The sequence below is a fragment of the Podarcis melisellensis genome (assembly GCF_964234715.1).
Source record: "Podarcis melisellensis genome assembly, chromosome: 3".
Classification (NCBI taxonomy): domain Eukaryota; kingdom Metazoa; phylum Chordata; class Lepidosauria; order Squamata; family Lacertidae; genus Podarcis; species Podarcis melisellensis.
Genome location: NC_138530.1, coordinates 80,934,060 through 80,960,865, shown reverse-complemented (window position 1 = coordinate 80,960,865; position 26,806 = coordinate 80,934,060). Strand labels below are relative to the sequence as shown.

The 26,806-nt window shown below is 39.5% G+C and overlaps 1 protein-coding gene and 1 long non-coding RNA gene across 4 annotated transcripts in view; one reads left to right on the top strand and one right to left on the bottom strand.

The window, feature by feature from the left end:
- Nucleotides 1-21,017, top strand: part of LOC309366387 — a 58,687-nt gene extending 37,670 nt beyond the window's left edge. For both annotated transcript variants that reach the window (XR_014166673.1, XR_014166674.1), the window contains 2 exons: nt 5,609-5,726; nt 20,902-21,017. This is a non-coding gene — a long non-coding RNA (uncharacterized lncRNA). The remainder of the gene's footprint in view (nt 1-5,608; nt 5,727-20,901) is intronic.
- Nucleotides 1-26,806, bottom strand: part of UBE3D (ubiquitin protein ligase E3D) — a 48,118-nt gene that overhangs the window by 11,945 nt on the left and 9,367 nt on the right. Inside the window, exons 5-9 of one of the 2 annotated variants that reach the window (XM_081904916.1) lie at nt 25,781-25,850; nt 24,560-24,629; nt 22,451-22,559; nt 20,878-21,047; nt 9,060-9,198 (exon numbers count right to left, since the gene is read on the bottom strand). In XM_081904916.1, the coding sequence (XP_081761042.1) occupies nt 9,060-9,198; nt 20,878-21,047; nt 22,451-22,559; nt 24,560-24,629; nt 25,781-25,850 (558 nt within the window). The remainder of the gene's footprint in view (nt 1-9,059; nt 9,199-20,877; nt 21,048-22,450; nt 22,560-24,559; nt 24,630-25,780; nt 25,851-26,806) is intronic. The other variant, XM_081904917.1, reaches the window with a different exon arrangement.

Here is a 26,806-nt window from a genome sequence, read left to right as displayed (position 1 = left end):
AGGTTACCAAATAGGCAGAGTAGGCACCAGCCTATGGGCCTCACACTTTTTAGGGACCTCATGACAACTGATCAAAATAATATTATATAATTTGTGAGGCGAGCCCTGAGATTTCAACTGCCTAGAGGCCTCCACAGGGTTTAATCCAGCAGTAGTCCATTCTACCATCATGGCAATCTACTCTTTCCTTTTTCTTCTCATATAGCCCCAATTTCTCTCGCAGAAGAGGAGGGGAAAGAAAAAATAGGCTGCAAGCACCTTCATGTATAGCTTCTTCCAATCTACTACAGTGGTGCCTCAGGTTACAAATGGGATCCGTTCTGGAGCCCCGGCTGCATCCGGAAAATTTTGTAATCAGAGGACCGCTTATGTGCATGCACACGCGAGCGGCAAATCCACTTCCAGGTTTGCCACGGCCATAACCCAAAGATTCCGTAAGCTGGAGGTTACGCAACACGAGGTACCACTGTATTTTCACTCTCACAATATGCACTATGCAGGGAACTGGAAAACACAAAGGATCATGCAATGCAGACTCAGTGGAAATGATACCAGAACCCTTTTTTACTTCCCCTCCCCATACAAAACTGAAGCAGGCTGGGTGTCTGTGTAACAACAGCATGTTTACATGGAAATATTTCCATGCAATTTGTTTTTACAAATAAATACTAAGTTCAGATAGAGAATAAATGTTGATTTTCTCCTCCCCTGCTGTAGACTTGACATCAGTGGGATTGTAAAATACAATTTCTTCCTATTTAGTTAGAACCTCTAAAGAATTTAGTTAATACAAGAAGATAACTAATTAAGGGAGAGGAAAAACTCACTAATTACGGTATATCATGGGTCAGCCTTTAGGGCAATTAGAAGTAACCTAAGTAGAAGCTCAATAACTATTGAGAGAATTGTAAATATTGGTGGGTAAATTATATAACAAATTTATGCATTTACAGTTGATAGAAATGCAATTAGAAGTTTGCTATACACTATTACATCCAACAGCACCAAGAAGCGCAAAGCATAAAGTATGTACAAGTAGTTAGATATGTATCATTTCGTTTGCATTTATGTTCTAACAGATTTACATTTTCAATAAAAACATTGGGATACACACACACACACAGACCTTTAACAGCAGGAATGAAATTAAATTAGTTCATTGCTAGAAGCATGAACCATTAATGAAATGTAACTGGAGAACTTTCTCCAGTATTTATTCAGTGTAATTAAATTCTTTTATTCAAAATCTATACTTAGCCAAGCATAAAATATTGCACCATCATAATAACTTCACAGTGTAATCAAGAACTGAACTATAAGCATCTCATTCCTTTTCATAGCATCTGAAGGCTTTAAATCACTAACACTGTTTGAAGTATAATCAAAAGGAAAGATGAAAAAGAACCTGCTCTAACCAGCTACTATAGTTCCTAATTCATTTTTATTTCTTTTTAAGAAAGCCATCAGAGGCTAGTCTTCACTAGCCAGTCTTGAGAAGTCTGGAAGTTTAATGCCTTTACTCAAAGGCTGTTAACAATAAACTTCATGCGACCACCTACTGCCCCCTGGAGTACCTAAAAGTGAGAAATGGGAACAATCACAGTCTGCTGTGGTGTTCCAGGCAGGAGTTCCAGGAAGAAGCTACAGCTCACATGTCTGGCATTCATAAGGGCCCCAAGTCCAAACTCTGTAATTTCCAGTTTAAAAGGAAATCAAATGACAAGACCAGCACAGTCCTGAGGCCCAAGATAACAGAGTAGACAGTTGAAGACAAGGGGCGTTCTAATACAGTACAGTATAGAGAAATGGAAGGGTGACTCTATAATTAAAGCATCAAGCATTTTTGGTTAAAACCACAACACGTCTATTCCTAAAATGTGCAAAGCCAGAAAAAGCTGTCTTAATTTTAATGGCATTAAATGTTGCAGACATTTGTCTAAAGCAGTGTTGTTTCTCAGCCTTTTACTGACCGTGCCCCCACCGTCCCACCGGTAGAAAGGTAGCTATTTAAATGTTTTGTCTGTAAACAGATCATGTTTTATTTATAATTAATAAAAAATACAATTACCTAAAAATTTATACTTTGTATTTCTCGATCAATGTGACCCTTGTGCTTGATGACCAGAAACAAGCTTTTTTATATCCGGTTCTATTGCTGTGAGGGATAACTGAAGACCACCTCTGTCCATTCAGTTAAGGCAATTCCACGTTAGGCCGAGTAAATAATTCACATGACTGAAACCTGATTCTACTGAATATGAAGTAGGAAAAGCCTTGAAAAACAATTTTGCTTTATCCCAAAGCTGTGGAAACTTTTTAGATATTCTGTTTTCTTTTCTCGGTCACTTCTCTGTTTTCTTCACTTCTTGGTTCCCTCTGTGGCCCCTTAGTCTCATGCTGTGGCCCCCCATTTACACAATTTTCATCTTTGCCCCCCTTGGAATTTCCTGGGGACCCCCAGAGGACCATATGGCCCACAGTTGAGAATCACTGGTCTAAAGAGCCAGGCATGCAGTGAGAATCAAGCCTGACTCTGAACTTCTTTTTTTAGAGTTGCAAAACATGAACTTCACAGATGATTTTTTATGCTTACAAAAGGATCTAGCACTAAGATAAAAACATATTTCTTAAACTGATAATTCTAAAATGGATGCTAACTATAATTCTTTAGAATAAGATATACACCTCCTAATGAGATATATCCCCAGGGCACCCAAGAAGAAGCAGACACCTGGAATTAATTGAAGGTGTCAGTAGCTACCACTTTGCTGGGGGGAAATACAGCTGAAAGTGCATTTACTAACCATGGCTATAAAAAAATGACTTGAAACAGCAGGGGTTTTTTCAGCCTGTTCAGCAGGACTCTTTACCAAAACTTTCAAAGTACATTATTTCACAAATTTAAACAGAAAAGGGGACCATATTATTTCTCCAGGCTTCTCTTTTCCATATAGGAATGAGAAATGCCAACAACCGATGTGAGCATTTCTTTTTTTAAAAAGGCGAACTTAAAACAGAAGTTACAGCATTCCTTTATCTGTCTGGCGTATTACCATGTGTCACATTATGAGAAACCTCCTTGATAAGATAACTCCACAATCCTTCAAATAGAAGAACTGCAAATGGCAATGTGCCACTCTGGAAAACCAACTAGAGGAAGATGAGAAGAAACAAAAGCGTGTATTTCAATACTAGCTATTCTTAGGACTCAAACTACATGTTACAGAGTTCTGTGTTTTTCCTTATTCTTCTGCATTTTAAAAAAACACACACCAAGAAAAGCTGATTAATCCTTTCCCCTCTGATCGTTTTCACATCCTAATCCACTGTCCATACTGCTTTTTCACTTGCACATGTGGAGGTGGTGGGGCAGAGAGTAAGCTGCCGTATCCCGAGTCAGACCACAGGTCTATCTATCAAGGTCAGTACAGTCCACACTAAATGACAGTAGTTCTCCAGAATGGTATGAAATATACAGTTTGAGCTCCACACTGAAAAGTTTAGAATTTGAAGAAAAACAGCTGCACATAGTAACCTAAGAATTCTGTTGCAAAATTGATGATCTTCCAAGCTTACTGAATGGGGATGCCCTTTTGAGGACCAAAAGGTAGGACAGAATAGTTTCACAGATTAACAAAACAAGATGCAGCAACAGCAGTGCCTTCTCCAAATGATTTCTGATTGGGCAAGTGGTTACTAAGAACCAAGAGTCCATGGCAACTTTGGAGCTGCAATTCTCCCCCTTTATTCCATCTGAAAGCCTAAGGCACTTGTGGTGGGGCCTGCTCAGCTACCGCACTCAAGCTGGCCCCACAGAACCTGCCAACGTACTTCTAGCAAGGTGGTGAGACCTCTCTCTTCTCTATAGTGAGTACACTTAATCCCATGGATGCTTTATATCATTATGTCTCTGGGTCTAATCAGCCAATTATTGGGATAATTTGTTTAAAAAAGGATAGCTTGATTGGAACATGAGACAGTCACCAGTATCAATATGATGAAATGAAGGGCTTTGATTTCAGAGTACAGACAACTACTATGGATTTGGCTGAAGGCCTCTTGAAGGGAAGGCCGCAACACACTCAAAAACACCTCTCACACTTCAATTGGCAAATACAAGACAAGCTTAATAACTTCTCTTCTCCACTCTAGTACACTTCATCACATCCAAATTGCTTTTCTGTTTCACAACCACATCTTGTAATGGGCTGCGAGCCCCGGTAATTTTGTACATTTCCTCTCTGAATGAATGTCAGCGCCACTCGGTTTTCCTACCACCAGATGATCATCATTTGAATGGGATGCTGAGCAAATCTGGTGATAAAGTAAAGGATTTTCATATGCTGAATGTAACTTTCCAATTAGGTCATGCCCCCTCTTTTGAAATACCAAGCATCTTCAACAGTATTTGTCCAGCTATGAAAACAAAGCCAGAGTTCAATAAGATTGCATCCCTGTACATCAGATACATTTTATTACAGTGTCTACTTTGTTTAATTTGATCAGAGCTGTTTAGCCTGTGTCTCCCCAGATGTTGCTGATCTAGGACTTCCATCAATCCCAGCATGGCCAACAGCCACGGTGGATTAAAGTTGTGGTTCAGCAACTTCTATATGTTATCCAGCCCTGCTTAAAGCAAGTGGTGGATAATTACTAACGTGCACATTATTCCTTTAAAACATTTTACTCTGAGAGCTGCAAATTTCATAAAACAGTTTCTCATGTCACAGCACATTTTTGTGGAACTTCTCTCCAGTTCAAGCTAGCGCTAGCCTTGGCATCCCTAGTCACTCACCTCAAAGCACCCTTAATGTAAATCCTAGTAAAGACAGAAGTGCTGTCTGCATGTGCTTGAGGCATTGGCCCCAATCTGAAGTATTTTGTGCAGACAATAAATCTCCCCAAATCTCCACTGAACCACCCATCAGGGCAAGTTATTTCTGTGAATATTGTTCACCTTTTGGGTGGTTATAGGAGAAGATGGCTGGACTCTTCTTCTCCCCTACCAAACTGGTGATCAGTACTGTCAGAAATGACAATGCTGATTACTGAGGGCCCTTCTTTTCCTTCTGAAATGCTGGCTTCTACACTCATGGGATCACTTTCAACTGATGTGACTTGTGACACAGGACCCACGTCCAAACCTAACTTGATGCCACTGGCTGTCTTCCTTGAATATATTAAGTACATTTGGAAAAAACAGGGTAGTGAGCAAAGTCCTGTTAAAACTAGCCACCCAAAACTCTCTGCACATAGTGGGGTTTAAAAAAACCAAAAACAATTCTGGTACTTTACAACTGGATAGTTCTTCCTCCCAGTTACAGGCTAAATACCACCACTATCCATCACCACTATTAATTTTTTAAAAGTTATAAATCACTATTCTGTTCAAAGCAGACAAAATGAACAGAAACTTACAAGTTCTATTAACCAGCCCCATATACATTTAATAAGCTGTTCAGGGTAAGGTAATGGTTCAAGAGAATTGAGCTTCTGGCACAAAACTGAGCTTCTGGTACAAAAGTGATTATAGAGAGAAGCACTTCCAAGGTACAAGCAATCTCTGCTGGTGATTTGCTAACATTATCTTGGCTCTTCTTATCTCTAGGAACACAGGAAGTAACAGAAACAAAACCCAAGCCACACAACTTCTTAAGATACTGAATCTTTATGATGATACATTATGCCATTTACCACACTTCTCTCAGCGCTGCTGTTGTGGAAAAGCAAGTATTTTGCTTTAATATCCACCAGACATCAATTCTGAAGGTTGCGAAGTAAAACAAGGATTGCTGGAATTAAGTAGACCATAGTTTTGTTTTATGGGTGCCTGAAACTGGGGGTGGGGAGAGAGAGAGAAGAGGAGGAGAGCATGTTCTAAAAACTATTTTTGTCACTCTTTAAAGCTAGCAAGGCTCACAACTTACATGTGCATAAGCTCAGTCAAGCGACAGATATGAAGCCAATGTAGTCCAAAGGTCAACTTTCACTTTATATATTAGATTATAGCAAGCCATGTTGTTGCCAGAGTGTTTAATCCTAAGTGTGGTGTACTGGATTTTACTTTTAAAGACACAGATACAGTGGTACCTCCGGTTGCGAACGGGATCCATTCCAGAAGTCCGGCCGCATCCCAAGGAATTCACAACCGGAGCACCGCTTCTACACATGTGCGCAGCGCGTAGAGCGCCTCTGCACATGCACGCATGGTGAAACACTGAAAAATACTTCCCGGTTTGCCATGTTCGTATTCTGAAAGGTACGCAGCTAGAGGAATGCGTATCTAGAGGTACCACTATATATAGTTTCATGAATTTATATGCTGCTTTTCTACTTTCCCAGTTTTCAATGTGACTCACAACGTAAGATAGTAAAATGGAACAATAAAACGTTTATAAGAAGGTTGTAAAAATAATTTATTCCTGAAACAGAAAACTGAGGTAGATTAAAACGTAAAGTGTAAAGAGTAATAACCAGCATTGACACAATGAAATATCTGCTAAAAACTTGTTGAATAAATACATTTCAGCCTAGCACCTGAGACACCAGTGCTGGTGCCACCCTAACTTCTTGGGGAAGAATCTTCCATAGATAATCACCATCTCTGAGAAGGCCCCCTTTGCCAGATGCCACCGTCCTTGTCCCTGAAGGTGAGGGCATTTGGGAAAAGTCTTCTCAGATCTGACAAACCCAGCCTCCACACATGCAACCTCCACATCAACACAAAGGGTATTTCTCTACTAGTATAATAGAGTACCCAGTCATATGTGTAGAATGAAGATAAACACTGAAGATGGTAAGCACTTTGCATGCCAATGATCCACTGAAGTAAAAGAGGCTAATCATGGCAGAGCACACTGAGGATCACGACTTGTGATGTTTAACACCACGTTGGAAGGAGAGTGATCAAGAAAGGCAAACTGATGATGTTGGCTTATTATTACACTATTTTCATAATGAATGCATGGTTTTATTCTGTTTTATTTTAACATGCAATTTTAAGATACATATGTGTTTTAAAATCGCTGGCTAGTTTGTATTTTTATTTTGATACAATTTTGTGTTGACTTGCTTTTAATACTTTGATTTTATGAGTATTTTCAATGAGTATATTATATTGTTTGGTGTAAACTGTTTTGAGGTTTTTTTGTTGGTATAACAGTACATAAATCTTGTTAAATGAAATATTTTATATTTTTGTTTATATTATATGTTGTTTTGTAAGTCACCCTGTGCTCTTATCTGGAGGAAGGATGGAGCATAAAAACTTATCAATAAATACTCCACACTGAAGGTTAGAGATTATATGACCTAGGGTGTGTGTGTGTGTGTGTGTGTGTGTGTGTGTGTGTGTGTATCTTGGATTTCTTTTCTCATTAGAAATTTCTATGGTCCTGAACCTGTGGTACTGAAGGCTCTGACATCAACTGGCTGAGCAGATTCGGTGGTACAGAATGTTTGTGAACATTCTAAGTACTCAGGAAACAAAAGCATCATAATATTTCTGCAGTCCTTTACTGTGCAAAAAGGCTAATTTGAGATTGCAACTTCCTTAGGGAAGTGAATGGCTTTGAGGGGCAGGCTGAGAACTTGAAAAGTGACACTAAAGAGCACTGAGTCAAGAGATATGCTGAAGGAAAGATACAAAGTAAGTAGCATAGCAGGAATCAGGTCTGAAAACCAGGAACAATGGAAGGGGAAGGAAAAGTAAGCTTGAGGGAAAAAGGAAGCAAGGAGTAGACAAATGAAGGTGCTACTAAGTGAAGGGATGGTAGGGGCTGAATTGCAAATACAGTCGTACCTTGGTTTTCAAACAGCCTAGTTCTCGAACATTTTGGCTTTCAAACATCACAAACCCGGAAGTGACTGTTCCGGTTTTCGAACATTCTTTTGGAAGCCGAACGTCCAACGGGGCTTCTGCAGCTTCTGAATGGCTGCAGGAGCACCTGTGATTTGGAAGTCAAATGCTTTGGAAGTCGAACAGACTTCCAGAATGGATTCCATTCGACTTCCAAGGTACAATTGTACTGGTTTGGATTTAATGTACAAGTTTATTCAGGAGACTGATTGCTTCCCTAGTATACATAGTGGTAGAGGGTGACTTGGAATTTTTTTTAAGAAAGAAAGAAAAGATCCAGCTGTTTTGCTGTTTTTGAAATTTAAGGATGCCTCAAAAAACAGCATGACTGGGGGGGGGGTCTACTGTTTCAGGAATTAACTTTACAGAGGTTGCACCATTTGGATCCCAGCCACTTTCAACAGCATCACCAAAATATGGCAGCTCCCCCCCCCCCACAAAAAGCCCAGGGCTGTGAACAAAGTAAAAACAAGAAACTAGCTGAAGACTGCAGTTAAGGGCAAAGGCTACAACTCAGCAGCAGATCATCTGCTTTCCACATGTAAGAATCCAGGATCAATCCTTGGCATATCCAGGTAGGGGTGGAAATGTCCTCTCAGAACCCTGAGGAGCCATTGCTGGTCACTATAAACAATACTGGGATAGGGGGATCAATGGTCTGACTCATCAAGATGCCGCTTTCTGTGTATTAACTGGAAACAAGCAATATAGCAGGAGATAGCAGCAGGGACATGGCTCACACTCAGTCACAGGAGAAAACACTATATCCAGATAAGGCCAGAAGAGGCCCCGTTTTGCAGACATATCAATATAGGCACCAAAATTGATTATAACCACGTAGCTTCTTAATGCCCAATAGAATAGGAAGACGTTATCTATGCTTGGAACAGTAAACACATTCATCTCAAATCAGATAAATGACTCCATAAACTCACAATCAGTAAATGGATGTAGTTTTGGGTTTCTTTGTTTGTTTGTTTTTGCATAGATGCCCTTGTAACAAACCAGTTTTCTACTTCATCCATATAAGCCAAACTAGGGGTTGCACAAACTATAATTATTTAACAAACCAGATTACCAAACAAGGATCAAACTGTAGTTTGATATTCAGGTTTGTTAACCTATGGTTTTGGACAATGGTCTGGATTCTATACTCTTCTTAATGTTTGGTACATTATGGGAAAGGCCATCATTTCTTTACCTGGAAAGAATTCATCCAGCGAAGGGAAGGTGGCAGCGAAGCATTACTCTGAGACAATATCAGCAGCAATTCCAAGCAGGTTTTGGATGGAAATGTTAGAGAATGTACTCCCATATCACTTTCCCATGAATCAACTAGGCTGGAAAACAATCAGAAGTGTTGTTTAATTATTATGCTGGAAATTCAAAGTTCCAATAACTGTACAGTACCTTTTGCTTACAAACATGCAAATATCATATCTGAAGTTCCATCAGCTTTCATATGGGGATTCTGTAGGGCAGAGCTTTCTAAACTTTACATGTTGGTGGCACACTTTTTAAACATACTGTGACACAGTAATTCAGTTTTACTAGCAGACCCAAGGTTAAACTAACCCCTTTCCAGACCCAGGAGGAGCTTGGGGAGCATTCACATGACAAACCTACACACTAACATTTTGTGGCACACAGTTTGGAAAGTTCTGTTGTAGGGGATGGAAATGCAGAGGTGCAGTTTTTTTCTAAAGCATAAAGAGAAGTTGGTTGCAGTTGCTTATTAATACCAACTGAATGCAAAAAGCTACTTATTCAGGTCCAGAGCACAATGCAATCTACAACATTCTCAGCAGTGAGTCAGAGCGCGTCTCATTAAAAGGAGACCCAAATAGCTCTCAGGAAAAAAATGGCTTTGCAAGTACTTGAAGGGGGTTTTCTTTCATTTTTAATTGCTCCGTTCACTGAACAACGGCCAGTCTATCGCACTTCAACCACAGCTTCATGAAATTCATATTCTAATGGACGGCAGAAAGATGAGTAATAAATATAGATTACTCAGAATCACAGTCACTGCAAAGAGAAGCAAATGGAAAGCATTCGGATTACTTGGTTGAGATCTGAGCAACTGTGCAGTACCTAGAATCAACACACAGTTTAACAATGCACCCCACGCTTAGGACTGCCATAGAGTTCGTGGCAGTTGTATGAAACACTTCTGACTTCAAAGCAGCATTTGCTTGCATTTCTGTGAGGTACTTCAATAACCATGGATGAAAACATGAACATAAAACATCAAGCAGTTGGCACACTGATTGCTGGCAAGAACATTAGCTATGAAAAAAACCATCCTTGGTTCAAATTTCCACTAAGCCACTGATTCTGTTAGTAGCCGTGAGCAAAATACTATTTCTCTATCTCAGACCCTGATCTGCAATGTGGACGTAAATATACTAGCATATCTTAAGGTAGGGTCACTAAAGAAATGTTATGTGACTATGAAGTCCTTTTGAGAACATCTCAATATAAATAGCAGTATTTTATTCCTAGTATGCAAATAGCCTGATGCAAATACCTCAGGATTATTTGGAGGCAGAGGGCAACTGACCAACCCACTCTTCTCAAACCTTGTCCACAGCTTCTGCATGTGCCATAATCTCAAGTCACCAGACTGTCATAATGGCATGATCCTGGTGATAAATGTCAAAATAACAAGCAGCTGATGGACAGCCTACTGTCATGTGAAGGGTCTGCTATGTGCAGAAAAAGGCAATCATAACTTCCTGTAGCCATGAGACAACTCTACCCCATAATCTTCTGGGGCCACAGAGACTTACAGCAACAACTGCTACTGAAGCAACTTCATTCTTCTGCCAACTGGATACTCTAGCAGATCCTTAAGTTCCATCTGCATTTGAATTATTTTATGGATGTGTCTTTTAACACATTTTCCTGCTTCTGTTATTTTAATGCCAATGTTTGGAACTTTTTTCCATTTGCATTTTTATTGTATTTTGCTACTGCATAGGTAGCCTCCCTTGACAGGAAGGATATAAGTCTATAAAATAATAGCAATACTTCAAAGTGTGGCAGTTATATGAGTTTATATGTTGGGAGCATTTGACTGAAGTTTAGTCACTAAACCATGCCTGTTCTTTTGTGTTTCTTACAGTCTGGCAGCCTGCCCTAAATATACAATTCCCTACAGAGTGATATAGGATTTTTTAAAAAGTATCTTTCAATAGCAGCTCACTGCACTGCCTTTCAAAGGATGTAGTAAGAAAACACTGATGAATAGGATCCCATTATAGGAGATGTGTTGTGGGTTTGTTTTTGGAGGGTGGGCTTAAGCACGACACAATAGCCATGGCTGAAAATAAGCGAATACTGACTTTATAAAATTCACCTCTCCTGGAAAAGCTTGTAGCCTAAAGGGATTTCTAACAACTGTGCAGAATTATGGATCTTTTTCTTCTTTGCCTGCTACCTGAACCCTTCAACTTGAAGAATTAAATAATTCTTCATTATATAATGAATTATATAATAATATATAATAAATATTGTTGCATGGTCTTTCAGATGAAATCTGCCCAAGTTAGTAACCAAAAATGTAAGGTAGCCATACTGGTTTATTAGAAGAAAACCCCAAAGAAACAACTCTCACAATATAGTAGCAGTTCACCAGAACTGTTTTTCTGGCTGGATGTTAAGCAAGCACACAAAACAAACCAACAAAAATGTGATTGGGGGTCGGAAGTGTGCAGAATGAAAGTTTCACACAGTCTGCAGCAGGAGCTATGAAGACTTATCAAGGAAATCCTATACAAGGATCCTATAGAAGGAAGTCTGTTTGAGTTCAATAGAGCTTATTCCCAGGTGCTATACTGTGGCAGCTATAACAGGTTGGATCTGGCCTGCACCTCTTTTTAATTGAGGATTGTTGGTTTAGTAGGACAATGGGGGTTGCCTGGTTTTTATCTCTGTTATTATGGCAGGAGGTTTCATATGGTGTACTTCAGAGGTACATCCGAACATCACTAATTTTTATTTTTATTGAAATGGGCATTTTGTGGGGCCCACAACAGCTTTCGTTTTCCAAATGTGCCTCCCAAAAATGGTTGGGGAATTCCTGGATTGCATCTTGCCAAGTAAAAAAAATAATGCAAGTTTCATAATGAGTTACTGAGATAAAGGGCTTGCTCCCATCAAGAAGTACTTAGATACATTAACAAAGCTGGAGATTAATTTTAGTTAAATAATTAGTTTTTTCTATTTTTTTTAATAGATTGGTTCATATCCAGACTGAATAAGGCTTTGGGGGAAATGGGATCATGCTTGTGACATTTTTGTTTTCATTTGATTCCAAAATTTATAGGCCATCCTTCATCTCATTAGGGTCACATGTTGCTTCATAATACAGTAATAAGAATACTATTCATGAAACATTAAATAGAACCAGGAGTTTACAGCTCTTTATATGCATTCAGCAGATACCTTTATTAGGACCAGCTAATGTTATTACCCAATTGTCACTTTTCTATGCTAATCAAGGCTGGTGTACTTATTTTCAATAAATTCCAGAATACATTCCTTGCTATTTCAGTAGCTTCTATATAGCATACAAAAAGCATAAACAGTCTTACTCTACTGTGACTGCTAATACATCCCAGTGAGGAATATCTTCATATTAGCTTGGAAACATTCTAAAGGGACATTATCTTCCACAGAAAGAGATGAGAACACAATGCAGTTTAAAACCAGAGTGAACACTGATTGCTCGATACCAACACATCACCAGTAGAGTTTGATATTGATAAGAGAACCTAAAATCCAGCCAAAGAATATATATTCAACTAAACCATGTAGTCATCTAATAATATTCCCATTATAAACCTCAGTAGATGTTAATGAGGTAATGCTAGATACTTATATAGCTTTAAGATTTGGGTAGGTTAAATCTGTTTAGTGAATACACAGTCTAGGGCAGTCTATTTGGATTTTATAGAACTGTCATTTCTTTTAAATCATAGGAAACTGACCTATGCCAGATCCATCAACCCCAATATTGTCCTTTCGGATCAGGAACTGCTCTGCATAGTTTCTGGCAGAAATTGTTCTCTCCTGTTACTGGATTCTTTTTTAAAAACTGGAGGTGATGGGAACTGAACCCTTGCCTTATGTATGCTAAGCATGTTGTCTGCCACTGAAATACAGCCCTTCCCCTTTTATTTAAATAATAAATGTTATTTAAATGCACTACTTTTGGGAGATATGCACCACGTTGTACTCAAAATTTGGGTATAAATAATAAACCTTTGGCTATGAATAGGCTACAAAGAAAAGAGGAAAAGCCATAGAACAAGTGATTCAGCCTTCTGATCCCCACCTACCCAAGCTGCTTTTTCTTAAATGAAACTAACGAAAGTGAGATACATAAAGATGGTCTCTATTTTTTGTAATTCAGTTGCTGCCTCTTTTGAGCTATCTCGTTTCTAAAACAGATTTCTAATTCATTTAGGCTTTTCTTTAGTAAGATTATATATCTTCTGATAAAAACTCCATACCAGTTTGTGGTACCCGTTGTTTAGGACGCATACAATGGCTTGACATTCCAAAAGTAAAGGCAAGTCATGGTTTAGTGCTCCATGTCTTCTTTCACTGGCCATCTGTTCAAGACTTCTGATGTTATGGTGCAGCTGGCTTCAGAGAGGCTATAACTAGGTCTCATGAATTAACCCAAGTCATGGTTTACAAACCCACTTGCAAATCTAGGTTTGCTGGATGACCCAAAACCATGGTTTGCTAATTCAAATTTATGCCAAAAAATACTTAAGCTTCCTTAACCACGGTTTGGAACAATGTTAGAGCTGCACCATAGAATGACCAGGACTGGATAGAAACCCAAAAAGGTGTGGGTACACAGTCCTTTATACAGCGGCAGTAGGATAACAGATGTATTATTTTTAACTTTTCCTTACAGAGAAAGAAAAATATATTCCTTTGTAGCTTTTCCCTTTTTTGGCAACTCCGTTAGATAGCCTTTTCAGAGCTTATCGTGATTCCAGCATTGCTTTCTTGAGTAGTAGTTGCTTGTTCAAATCCATTGTTGTATGCATGTAATGGGGACAATTTTTCCTCAATGCGCATCACTTTTCACTTATCAGAACTCACTATTTCCTGGCAGGGGGGAAAAAAGCAGTTTTCTCTTCTACAAACCTTCTAATCTAGAGAAATAGCCTTAGAAACCTGGGATATGTTGTCACAGTTAACATTTCTCTTGGCAAAATACATTTAGCACAGAAGAAAACCTCCTGTCCTTGATTCCCGATTCTCTCTGTCAAATCTTATTTATTCCTAAACAGTCTAGCCTCTGAAAAAGGAGCTTAGCTTTACCTGGAAAACATAGTGAAGGAAACTTTTTTTTTTGTCTTTAATAAGAACTTAAGACAAATAATCCCAAATCCCAAAGGGCCTTGTTAAAGTTGCCTCATAAAATTTTTACACTCACGTATGAGTTTGGAGAGGAAAAAATGTCAACCTAGCAGTTTGAGCTCACGCTGACTAATGTAGCCTTAGGGAAAATTCATGTGCCTAGCTATTTCAAATGGATGTAAAGCAGCCAATTATGATAAATCATTGCAGGCTGTGGCTAATGACACATTATTTTCAGACATAATAATCTCATTTTTAAGTAAACAAAATTACAAAGGCAATGTCCGACTATCAGGGAGCTTAGCCATTTTACTTATGTAAATCGCAATCACATTTCTCTCATCTCTGAGGCAAATAAAACCTCAACAGAGTTTTCTAATATGAAGGGTATAAACTTCTCCCATCCTGCAACACTCAGCCCATTGCCCTTGGGTAACAAAATGCCAAAGGGCCAGTTTATATTTCAGTGGTTTAGCTTTTATGGACTGAACTACTTTGAGTTGTGGGAAGGGAGAGCACATGCTTTAATATTCACACATTTGCACATACTCCTCTCCTTGCATGTAAAAAACTAGCACCTCAAGAGATTTCAGCCTAGGCAGATTACTGCAATGTGTTGTACATGGGGCTGCTGTTGAGCAGAATCTGGACGCTGCAGCTGGTTCAAAATGCAGAAGTCATGTTGCTAATTGCAACTGAGCACCCCAATCATATTATGCTGGTATCTTCGCTAACTACCAGTTCATTCTGGCGTTCAGTTCAAGTTGATGGTTTGGGCTTCAAAGCTATATGGTCTGAGACTAGGGCTTCTGAAGGGAGAAATGCTGCCTTCTCTCACCTGCTATCAATTAAGATCTTCACCATGCCACCATCTTTAGAGAATCAAAAGAGAGAGACAGAGGGCTTTTCCAGGCATGACATCAAAATTGTGGGACACTTTCCACAATATAGTCCTCTATATTGGAGGATAATGGAGTTCTCTCCATTATAATCTTCAAAAGGACCAGGCAAAGCCTGTCCTATTACTTTAGACTTCAAAGGGCCTTTAATTTGGAGTGGGGTAACTTCTGTGCAGCTAAAATACAGTCCAATGTACAAAAACAAGAGTCCCCTTTGTTGTTCTGCCCAGTTTTTCCACCTTTGGTATCACTCACCACTTATAGTCCCCAACAGGTTCTATATAAGAAAAAACAGTTCTCAGAATGGGGGGTGGGGAGGGAAACACTTCTCACACCTCTGCAATAGCCTGACATGGTATAATCCAAGAAAACCATAGCCTAAAATGCTCTGTCCAAGCAGCGCCCCCTCCCATCCCACATTAATCAAACAGGCACAAAACTTGCATCAAAAACTAGCTTTCAGCTGTGGTGAGGGAACTTGTCTGCCATGTACAAAACTCCAGAAAACCAACTTAACTTTCACTTGTCCTTGTGTATTTTGATAGTACTCTTGTCCACTAGAAGACAGTCATTATTTCCCAAGTCTTTCCTTGTTAGCTTAGCATTTGGAATGAAAATTAAAATGATTTTTTAAAAAAATATTCTGACAGCTACATTACTAAGGGATTTATTATCCCACCATTACCCAAGAGATGTCTTGTCTTGCAATTTCTACTAATGGTGCAAACGAACTTCTTGACAATATAAAAAGGGGATTGGGGGTGGGGGATACAAGTATCAGAACTCTAATTAGAGCATCTAATTCTGTCTTTTGAGTACATAATGTTTCAGGAGATCAGTTATGCCTTTCAATGGATTAAGAGCTTGATATATGAAATCCACAATAATATTTCAAATTACAGAAAGTGATTACTAACCGCGGGGAGATATACAAACACCAAGAACAACAAAAAGCCCACACTCCCTTCTTAATAAGGTATCTCAATAATAACGGGCAATAAATGTAAGATTTGTCATTGAGTTTGATGGTACACAGTACTGCAGAAAATGGGTCTCTGGAAGCAGCTTCATTATGGGCAAATAGCTGTGCAGTGAAAGAGACAAGTTTGATGGCCAGGGCCCCACTTCCTTCATTATGCAGCTACAGAATACCCATTATTAAACAGATCTTTTTTTCCATATACTTGCAGTGTATAAACCATTGGTGCACAACATGTGGCCCTCCAGATGTTATTAGACTCCAACACCCATCAGCTCTAGTCAGCAAGGATGATGGGTAGAATGATGGCAAGGGATTATGGGTACTGTAGTCCAGCAACATCTGAAAGGTCACATGTTTCTCATAACTGGTTTCATTTGTGTACCTCCATGAGTTGGACACAAAAGAGTGGCTGCTAGTTAAAGTACAAAATGAGTCAAAGCAACCAATGCTATCCAAGCTAGGGCGGAGCCAGTAAGAAGTGGTTTATTATGTCACCACTTTCAGAAATCTTTTAATGGATTACTGCTAAAAGAACAACGAATGTTTGTCTGTCTAGTAAGCATGGCCCCAAACAACCTCCCTGATTGGCTGACATAATTCAGGAACCCCTGTACTCATCTGTAATGAATGACCCACTTTGAATATGTATTCAAGATCGAAGGTTTAGAAACTCAAGTGAGACCAATTTCCATAAAAACATACAAGAAACTTTATTAAAATAAAACTCTGTAAAAAGCAGGCTGAGCAACAAAGCAAAATACTGTACTTTTCTGTGTATAAGACAAGGTTTTTTTTTACTAAGGGGTCTTATACACGGGGGCACTCTCCCCCCATTTTCTTAATTTTGAGTCCCCCAAAATAGGGGGCATGTTATACACAGAAAAATACGGTATCTTCTAAGGTTCAAACAGTCACTGACCGTCCATGCTGAGAGCTTGTTATGGTCACTGCAGCCCAGGTTTTAAGGGAACACTGACTACGTGCGTTCACCTCTTCCGCTCAATGAAATAAGTATGTGTCTTTAATTACCATTCAAAACTGGCCTTGAGGACTTAATGAGAGGCATCTGTGTTTAGGCTTATTCCAGGGATTCAAACAAATTCCCATGCAACCCGCAAGCTAATCTTAAAGGGACTATATCACCACATCACCCAAAACCAGATTAATTCATTTAAGTGATCCCAGGTGTAATTGATTAACTAGTACAGCCTTCCCCGAACCTGGTACTATCCAGATTTTGGACTCCCAATTCCCACCTCCCAAGCCACATGGATGATGGTCAGGGATAACGTGTTGTGGTGCAACAAAATCCAAAGGGCACCAAGTTGAGGAAACTCAAGCTGGTGTCTTAACATTGTTATCTTCACTACATGATTCTTCATTGGCCAAGATAATTATGAGGGAAAGAAAAGCACTAAGAAAGGGGAAATGGTGTAACTTAATTAAAGCAACAACCCCCTCAGAGAATGATCTGAAGGCACATGCTGTAGTTCTACTTCTAAAGCCAATCAACTCTGAGCCAAAGAACGACCTCAGTGCAGAATTGCCTGGCAACTATATGTCAGCTATTCTGAGCTCTTTGGGGGAAGAACAGGGTATAAGGGACTGATAGAAGTTTAAGAAGTGAGGCAGCTTTGCTCCTAATACAGTTCCATGACCAGCCTTGAGTCTAAAGCAAATACACATTGATGAGTGTGCTGAACATTGATGATGTGTGTTTACAATCTATACCTGTGGGCATCAGTGAAAGGAACACAAGAGTAAACTCAGAATAATCTGCATGTGAACATGAGTCACTTGGCCCAACCTGCCCATGATTCTAAACACACTATTTGGAAGTTAAGTCCAACCAACTTCAAACGGAGTTTACTTCTGAGAGCAGGTGTTAAAGATTGTGCTCCAAGACTATTACGGATAAAGATAATCCACAGAAGTCCCCAAGCTACCCCAAAGCAGCTTCAACAGCCAAGTAAACACTTCTATGAGGCAGAAGCTAAGAACTGAGAGCAAATGTAAATTACCCAGAAGTACTGGGCCGAGATCCAAAGAGCCTGCTGCATGATAGAAAATAAATTGTTGTGGTGGGACCAAACTTTACCTCATACTGCTTTTTTGTTTTGATTTTTGCATAGCTCGGAGCAATATTCTGGTGTTGCTCAGATGTCCTCAGTTGGATATGGATAGGGAGTACAACAGATAGCTAACTTATTATACTGCAACTGAGCTCTACCAAAATACAACCGACAAAGAGGAATGAGAACATAGCTTTATATGCTACCATGCTCAAGTGTACTCTGCATGACTGAAAATAAAATTTTATATGGTTTTAAAGCTAAACCTTCCTTAAAATGATTAAGCAATCAGGGTTTCAATTTGGGTTTCTTGGTTTTAACAGCAAAAAACTTAAAGGTCACACACACACAAAAACCAATCAAGAACAAACTGATGATTCAGTTCACCAGCTTCTATACCGGAGGACTTAAGATTCTATTTTAGAAGGGAGTGAAGCCTAAAGCAAGTGATTAAATGTATCTCGAGTAAAGGCACTCAAAAAACAAAGAAGTGGTTTCTCTCAGTTTCTTTGTATCACAGTTTTTGCCTTTGGCCCTATCCAAACAAGCTGGAAAAAATATTGATGATGTTTGTATCCTGTCTTTCCCAAAAAGAGCTTGTGAACATGGAGTTTATTTTAGACTTGTAATGTAGGATAACCTGAGAGAGTGTGAATGTCCAAAACCACTTGCTGAGCTTCAGTGACTAAGTCAGGATTTGAATATGAGTTTCCCATATTGAACCTCATCACTCTAGTCTAACCCCATGCTAGTTACACCACAGTAGCCTCCTGCCTTATGTCCTCATTCAGTCTCTCCGAGGAGACAAAAATGCCCTTGCTATTATGTGGTCTGTGCATCAAGAGACTTGCCAATCTGTTTAAAATTATGAAGAAAGCAAGCCATTCAGCACCACATATTCTACACAAGCTTCTTTTAAAATGTCCCTTTAAGTTTTAAAAGAGCAAACAAATGAACTAGAAAGTACTTCATCCGGGGTATGGAGTGCAGGTGGTGTGTTTATAAAAGAAAACCCTGTCAACCAACAGTCCTACAAATTTAAAGGCACCCCATTGCATCTGCTGCTTCAAAAGCTACAAAAGCATTAGCATGTAAATTGGTTCTTTACCACAAAAAGCATTAGCTCTGCTTCAACCCTACTGACCTATTGAAATGCAGGTCTGTTTTTGCTGCCTTGTTCTCGTCCTTTGGCTCTCCTACAGGATACCAAAGCTTTGCTTTCTAAACTGGCTCCCCCCACTTCTCCCTTACTGCTGTAGGCAGGGTTCTCCCCTCATCTCCCTCTGACCAGCACGGGCTGGCTAACCAATAGCTAACTACTGTTGACCAGCACCTGGTCATATATACACTTCTTCTGGCCCCTCTAGTCCAACCCCAGCCAATCACATTGTCTAACTAAGAATTCTAAACCTGCAGCCACCAATCAGAATATAGAATCATAGAGTTGTAGAGTTGGAAGAGATCTCGAGGGTCGTCTAGTCCAACTCTGGCAATGCAGGAACCCTTTTGCCCAATGTGGGGCTCAAACCCATAACCCTGAGATCAAGTCTCGTGCTCTACCAACTGAGCCATGAACTGTGGTTCGAATACTTTCTATCCTTCATTTGCACACAGAGAGTTCTATCTCCAACCCCTCTTCAGCTGTCACTTAAGGTCCCTAAATGACGGTTAAACAAATTTTCACCTGACCAGGCAGAAGACTTCCCTCACCAAACACATTACAAACGTACATCGTACATTACACACTACTCATTAAAACACTGTTTAAGCATACAGGATTTCTTTATACTTAACACATAAATATCAGTATGTGCATAAAGTCATTCCCACCTTTATTCTCCCTGGCTACTTTTAAGTCTAAGAACTCTGCTTCCATTTATGGGAATTATTCATGAAAAATGAAGTTTTCCCACCTGTACAAAATTCCTTGCTGAAGAAAATACCTTTGGAATCATTAAAACATGTGGAATTAATAAAAAGTGAATGACTATAACTTCAAAGAGAAACTATGTTTCTTTTACATTGAGAATATATGGAAGGAATCAACCTTATCAGAAAAAATGTTCATGTACCAGCTAAATGCATGGACCTTTAGAGACATGGCTGTGTGAATAATGATGATGATGATGATGATAATTTACTACTTACCCCCCGCCCATCTGGCTGGGCCTCCCCAGCCACTCTGAGCGGCTCCCAACAGAATATTAAAATAAGGGTGGCAAGGGGTGAAGCTAGCTCTCACATGTCCTTATGGCATTTGGGGGGGGGGGTGAACAGATGTTTTATAACGTCATACTGCTTATATATTGCAAAATAAAAGCCAGGATCAGGAAGCCAACAGATGAAAAAGTAAGCACACTAAAGAAGCCCATATTCCTTAACAGGGCAAGTACTAAAACAAATTCTGCTCTATCATCAGTTAAAGCCATCAGCAGAATATAGACAGATATCCTCATACCGCAATTATACCCACACTGTATTATATAAAATAGTGCAATATCTTGTTTTGTAGTCAAACATTATGATGGCTTTGCTTCATCCCATTTCAAATAGGTGAAATAAAACCTTTCTGTATTAGAATTCACTGGCTTAAATAAAAACACTGGCGATTTGAACAATGGCAATAAAATAATAACCTGCTACGGTGTTTTAATAGAAGCCACATAAACAGCAGGTACTTACTCCTTATTTCTGCTTTTCACACAGGGATGGTAAAGGACTTTGATAGCCTTCTGACTCTTTAACGGCCTCAAATCAGACGACATATCATGTTCAAACACTGTAAAAATATTACTGCAGGCCGGTGTTCCTGAAGATTCCACCAGCAGCGTGTCAGAATTTAGTAGCCACATCTGTGAATGAAGAGACAAACCTACAAGTTGTGGGTTTTGTTTTGTTTTTTTAAAAGGGGTGGGGTGGGGGTCCAGTCCGTTTAAGAACATAAGAGCAGGCCAGCTGTGTCAGACGAAAGCCCAGTTAGGCCAGGTCCTGTTCTCATGGTAGCCAGCCGAATGCCTACAGGGAGCCCACAAGAAGAGCATGAGCACAACAGCATTCTTCCCACTCACGCTGCCTGTCAACTGGCATTCAGCGGCATCATGACCAGCAGCCATTCATAGTCTTGTCCTCCACAAATCTGTCTAATCTCAATTTAAAGCTGTCCAAGTTAATGGCCATTGCTACATCTAGTGGCAGCAAATTCCATAGTTTCAAGAACACGCTGTGTGAAGAACTGCTTCTTTATGTCTGTTCTGAATCTTCTAGCATTCAGCTTCACTGGATAACCCCAGTTTCTAGTACTATGAGGGAGCAAAACATCTCTCTAACTACTTTCTCCACACCATGTATAATCTTGTAGAGTTTTCTCGTGCCTGGCCCCACCCTGCCCCCACCTACTCACCTTTCTTAATTAAGAAGTCCCAAACACTGTAAGCTTTCCTCATAGGAAAGTTGCTCCAGGACTCCTTGAACAATCGGGCTGCCCTCTTGCTATGTTCATTTCACTGACTGGTTAACTTTTTTGCATACGCAGACAGAAGCACACTTATAAACATGGAGTTAAAGGGCAATGAAACTTCAAATCCAGCATTCCCATGATTATGATTCATGTGTACCTAGAAGTAAGTCCTACAAAGTTAAATGGAATTTACTTCAGGTATGTGTATTTATAGTTTATTATTTGTTTATAGACAGCTTCTCATCACCAAAGTAGTTGGGCCCTATGGCTGCAGCCCTAGATCCCAAATCTAGGAAACTGCCCATGCAAATCCTGTCCATTTACCATAGAAGACAAATTCTGGAAGTGCTGTAACAATGGACACTCCATGGCAAATGGTGAATGAAGTCCTGACTTCCCTTACACAATGCAATTGTGCCAATAATTTCAATTGCATTTTGGAATTTCTGTAACTGCAACTACAATTCAACCCTACATATCTACTCGCCCCTTAAAGAGGATCAGTGGCACTGAATGCAGTCTGCCCAGAAGTAAATCCCATTCAGTTCAATGGGACTTACTCTCAGGTAAGCAGGCATAGGGTTGCAGCCTTTGAGTGCAATCCTATGGACAGTTAACTGGGATTAACTGTCCCTCAGATCTACTTCTGAGTAGACTGTGCATCAGACTGCACTGTTAACTGTTAGAAGAATTAACAAAGTCTACTTAGCAAGGGTGAGCAAGCTAAACAGCATGGAAAGATTTGGAGCCAAGTCGTAGGATATCACAGTATAAAAAGTTAACAGGTCTGCAACTTACCAAGATGTAGGTTGTCCCATCAGTTCCTTGTATGCTGAACCTAAATGTGCTTCTAGCAAAAGAAAGCTCTTCAAGGCACTGGGCAACAACACTTTGTATAAAGGGAGACCTGTTTTTTGAAAAGCAAAGATAGCTTAATATGACTGCCATTGCGTGAAAAGCAAATGAGTACGTAAAAAGAGAGAAAAAAATCAGGGCAAGGCTTGTTGAAAAATGAGACATTTGCATTTTCCAGTGCCATTGTTACCTATGGAAGAGGTACCTTTCAGCCCCAATCACACAAAATTTAGTAGGGCTTTGGACAGCAGAAACAGCAAGAGTAGTAAAAAAAGGGGAGGGGGAAGGACATGGAAGTATCATCAAAGCATGAAGAATGCAAAGGGCAGGAATAAAACAGTGTCCTGTTCAAGATGCCTTGTTGAGGTAAAACTGGCCCATTAACTATTCTGCAATACATAAACAAAAGCAGTTTAAGGTTCTTTACATGTAGTAATCAACCAGATTTCTGTACCTTCTTCCTTAGCAATGATTCCCACCCCCACTATACAATAAAATGTCACACCTGATCTAATACAGTACTGCATCCCAGAAGGTTCAAGACAAATAATCCCCAGCATCTTATAATGTGAGCCTGACTATATGTACATGCCAGACCTCAACCCTGTCCAAATGAGCTTATGGCCCTTTTCAGGACTAACATATAAACACAAATCTCTACTGTCTCTTCAGCATATCCTTATTCTCTCCTATCTCTAAATTTCTGACTCCTGGCATAGTGCATACACAACATGTGCTGAAAAATCTTCCACCTCCATAAAGAGAGAAACCAATCCATATAATAGTCATCACAATGCAAGGTAGTTGCAGCACTTTATGGTAGTTGCAGCACAGGTACAGCTGATGAAATTTGTTCAAAAATGTTTTATTTAAAAGCCATCCCTCCAATTAAAAAAAGGAAGAAAGCTCTAATTGAAACTGATTGCTGTGCAGGTTAGAAAAAGATGGTCAAGTATCAGCTTGTAATTGGCAATTATATGTTTCATGGCAGAAATTAATTACAGCAACTTTTAAGTTTGCATAATTTGCCACTGATTAACCCTAAAACTTGCTACAACAGCAAACCAATGCTCAGGCTGGGGATTATTAATACTGTGTTAAGCACATCATAAACTGGGATGTTACAAGGGCATTGCAAGGATAATAATAGTGGTTTTCAAGGGCAGGGTAACCAGTAGGAATACTAGGAAAAGCAGTCGGGGGGGGGGGATGCAAGTATTAACTGTTTCGGTAACATTGTGAATTTGGCTTTGCACTATGCCTTATAATGATAGTGTAGAACAGGTGTGGGGAAACCCCTTTGGCCCACCAGATGTTGCCGAACTCCAACTATCCTTGGCCATTAGCCATGCTTGCTAATGGGAATTGCAGTTAAGCAACATCTGGAAGGCCAAAGGTCTCCACACCTGGTGTAGCAGGATGATAAACCAAGAGAATACAGCAGATTAGCGTGTGACCTGAACATATAAGTTCATCATCTATAAGGAAGATACATGGAGAGGAGACACATGTGCCAAAAGAGTGCATTCAACAGCTGAAGTCCAATCTAAGAGATTGAGTAGCACACAAACAACTCAAGCCATAATGTGTCTAATACCACATATCACATCTGTCTGGGCAAACAGAGGGGAGGATAAAAAATATTCTCTTTTCCTTTTCTCCCTGAATAGATTATCCATACATGATTAGATATACTTCAGGCTTCTGGAATGGACTTTTGGTTTAAGGAAGAAGAATGCACATTTCCTTCTACTGGGAAGAAATATAAGCACCTTTTAAAATTTTTGTGAAGTTTGATGGCTACAGAGTACCATAGAAACTGGCATCCTTTAATCAGCCAGATGACTTTTGACTTCAAGAATTCCATTTGCTAATGCCACAGTCTAATCAACACTTCTTAGCAGGAGAAAGAACAGAAAAAGCAAGGAATGCACTTAATTAACATGGTTTCAAATACCATTAAATGTGTGTTATATTTCATGAAATGTATAGGAAAAAATGAAACAAAGGCAGAACTGTTGAAAAGCTTAAAAATGCAGAATTCTTTCACACCTTGGTACCATGTCAAAACCTTCTTCAGATGGCTGAACAAACAGTTCAGTGAAATAGTATTTTGTGGCACCTAGAAGTAAAAATAATATAAGTATCTGTACTATATTTACCAAATGCAGAATTAATCTCAGAGCTGAAGCCTTACTGAGTCACAGGCGTGGGACAAATAACTAATACATAAACCACACCTATACTACAAGGAGAGGGAGTGTATTCAAATGGGAAGGCGACTTCAGATGTAAACTGCCCTCTTGCTCAAAAAATTGCAACCATTTTGAGTCTGGTCCATAGATCTGGATCAAGCTTTGCCCGCTAAAATTTCATGTCAGACTGCTGGAGTAGGTCTGACTAAAAACAACACATGACAAGACTGACTGATAAACCACTGAATATTTCAAGTTATTTAAAATATTCACATCCAAACTCTCTAATTTTTCAAAAACACTTTCAACAACAAAAAACAAAGAACAGAAGAAATCAAAACAGTTATCAAAGCATATTTAAAAATAGTTGCATGTTACATATTTGAAAAGGTCTTAAGTTTCATATATCCTCCCAAGCCAGCGGCTGCTGTAGACACCAGCAGCCATTTGAATTTTTGTAGATTATTTTTATACAAGTCCTGAACCACCTCATGCTCCATGTGATTCTCAACCATTAAAGGGTCTGTAGACCTGTAGTGTTTCACATTTGCTTGCTTTTCTATTTTTATTTTATTTTAAATGTTTAACTAAGCCACAAATGAACAAATAAGTTACCAAAAAAAATTTACATTAAACTGGAGTTCATTTTGAAATAATTAATTTCATTTCCACACAGGACATTAAATGGGACTATTGGATCCCAATAGCAGATTGATACTATTAAAAAAAACCTCTCCCAAACTGGCCTGCAAATCACTATGAATAATGGTGACATCTAACCAAACTTATCTGCACACGCAACGGGGCTTCTCCCCTTCGCTCATCCTCTTGAAAACTCTGCTTACCCCCCAAAAAACTGCTCCAGAGTGTTGGAGGACCCTGCAGAGCAGATTTGGGCAGGGCAGGGAGAAGAGGAAACTAGTAGTGCCGTGCCACAGCCCAAGATTTCTATTGTACAAATGGGTGGCCATCACTGGATGTCACACAGTGTTTTTATAACTGGTGCAGCACACAAAAACATCCTCAAGCTGCAAGTGATTGAAACAGCCCAGGGATTCTTTGTTCACATACTCCGTACCTGAGGAGTGAACCTCTCCCAACAATGTCTTGCAGCGTCTGCAAATTACTCTTCTATTTGCCTTTGAATTCTGTAGGGCAAAGAAGCAACATTTACAGACTGAGAGAGACTGACACACAAACAAACACACACTTGAATTTTTAAAATGTTATGCCACAATCAAAGCAAAGAGTTAAGTTTATTAACCTCGTACGTTTACTGTTCTAGCCAATGGCCATGACAAACATATGGCAATAGTATTAATAATACAGAACATACACCCATAATATAAGCCATCATCCATGATGTAAGAGAGAGGTTACCAGACACACCAACAAACCCAGCTTGATTTCACCTCTGAATCACCACAACAATTTATAGAGATTTTGTCGAACTCCTTTATCCTGATTTATTTTGCAGTCAGCGAACAGAGGGTCACTCTGTGTTTTGGGAAGCTATTATTGTCACTCAAAGGAAATGGAACTATTTCTGCCTGGTTCACCTGCTTGCTTGTGTGAAGAAAGGTTTCAGAAAGCTGTCTCTTGGGTCTCTATGTAAGGGGCAGGCCAAGAGATAATGAGTGATGTCTTCCACCTGAGGTTGACCACAAATACAAAGTCTTTCTGGGTACAGGACCTTGTTGTAGTGGCCAAGTTAAGTCTATTGAAACAACTTCACTCAAGCTTTTGATTGCACTTTGCATCCCAGAACAAATGGCTTCATTTTGATTTCAAACCTCAGTTATCGTATTCACATTAAGGGAGACTATTGCCAATCCAGAAAGACTAATCAGTCCAGTCGACCTTTTAAAAATTATTGCACTTGGTCCCAGCTGTTACAAATTTGTGTCAAGACCAGGCTTTCTCAACCTTGGCCCTCCAGATGTTTTTGGCCTACAACTCCCATGATCCCTAGCTAGCAGGACCAGTGGTCCGGGATGATGTGAATTGTAGTCTCAAAACATCTGGAGGGCCGAGGTTGAGGAAGTCTGGTCAAGACCATCCCAAAGACAGAACACTAGGGATCAGCTGTTAAACACATTGAAAG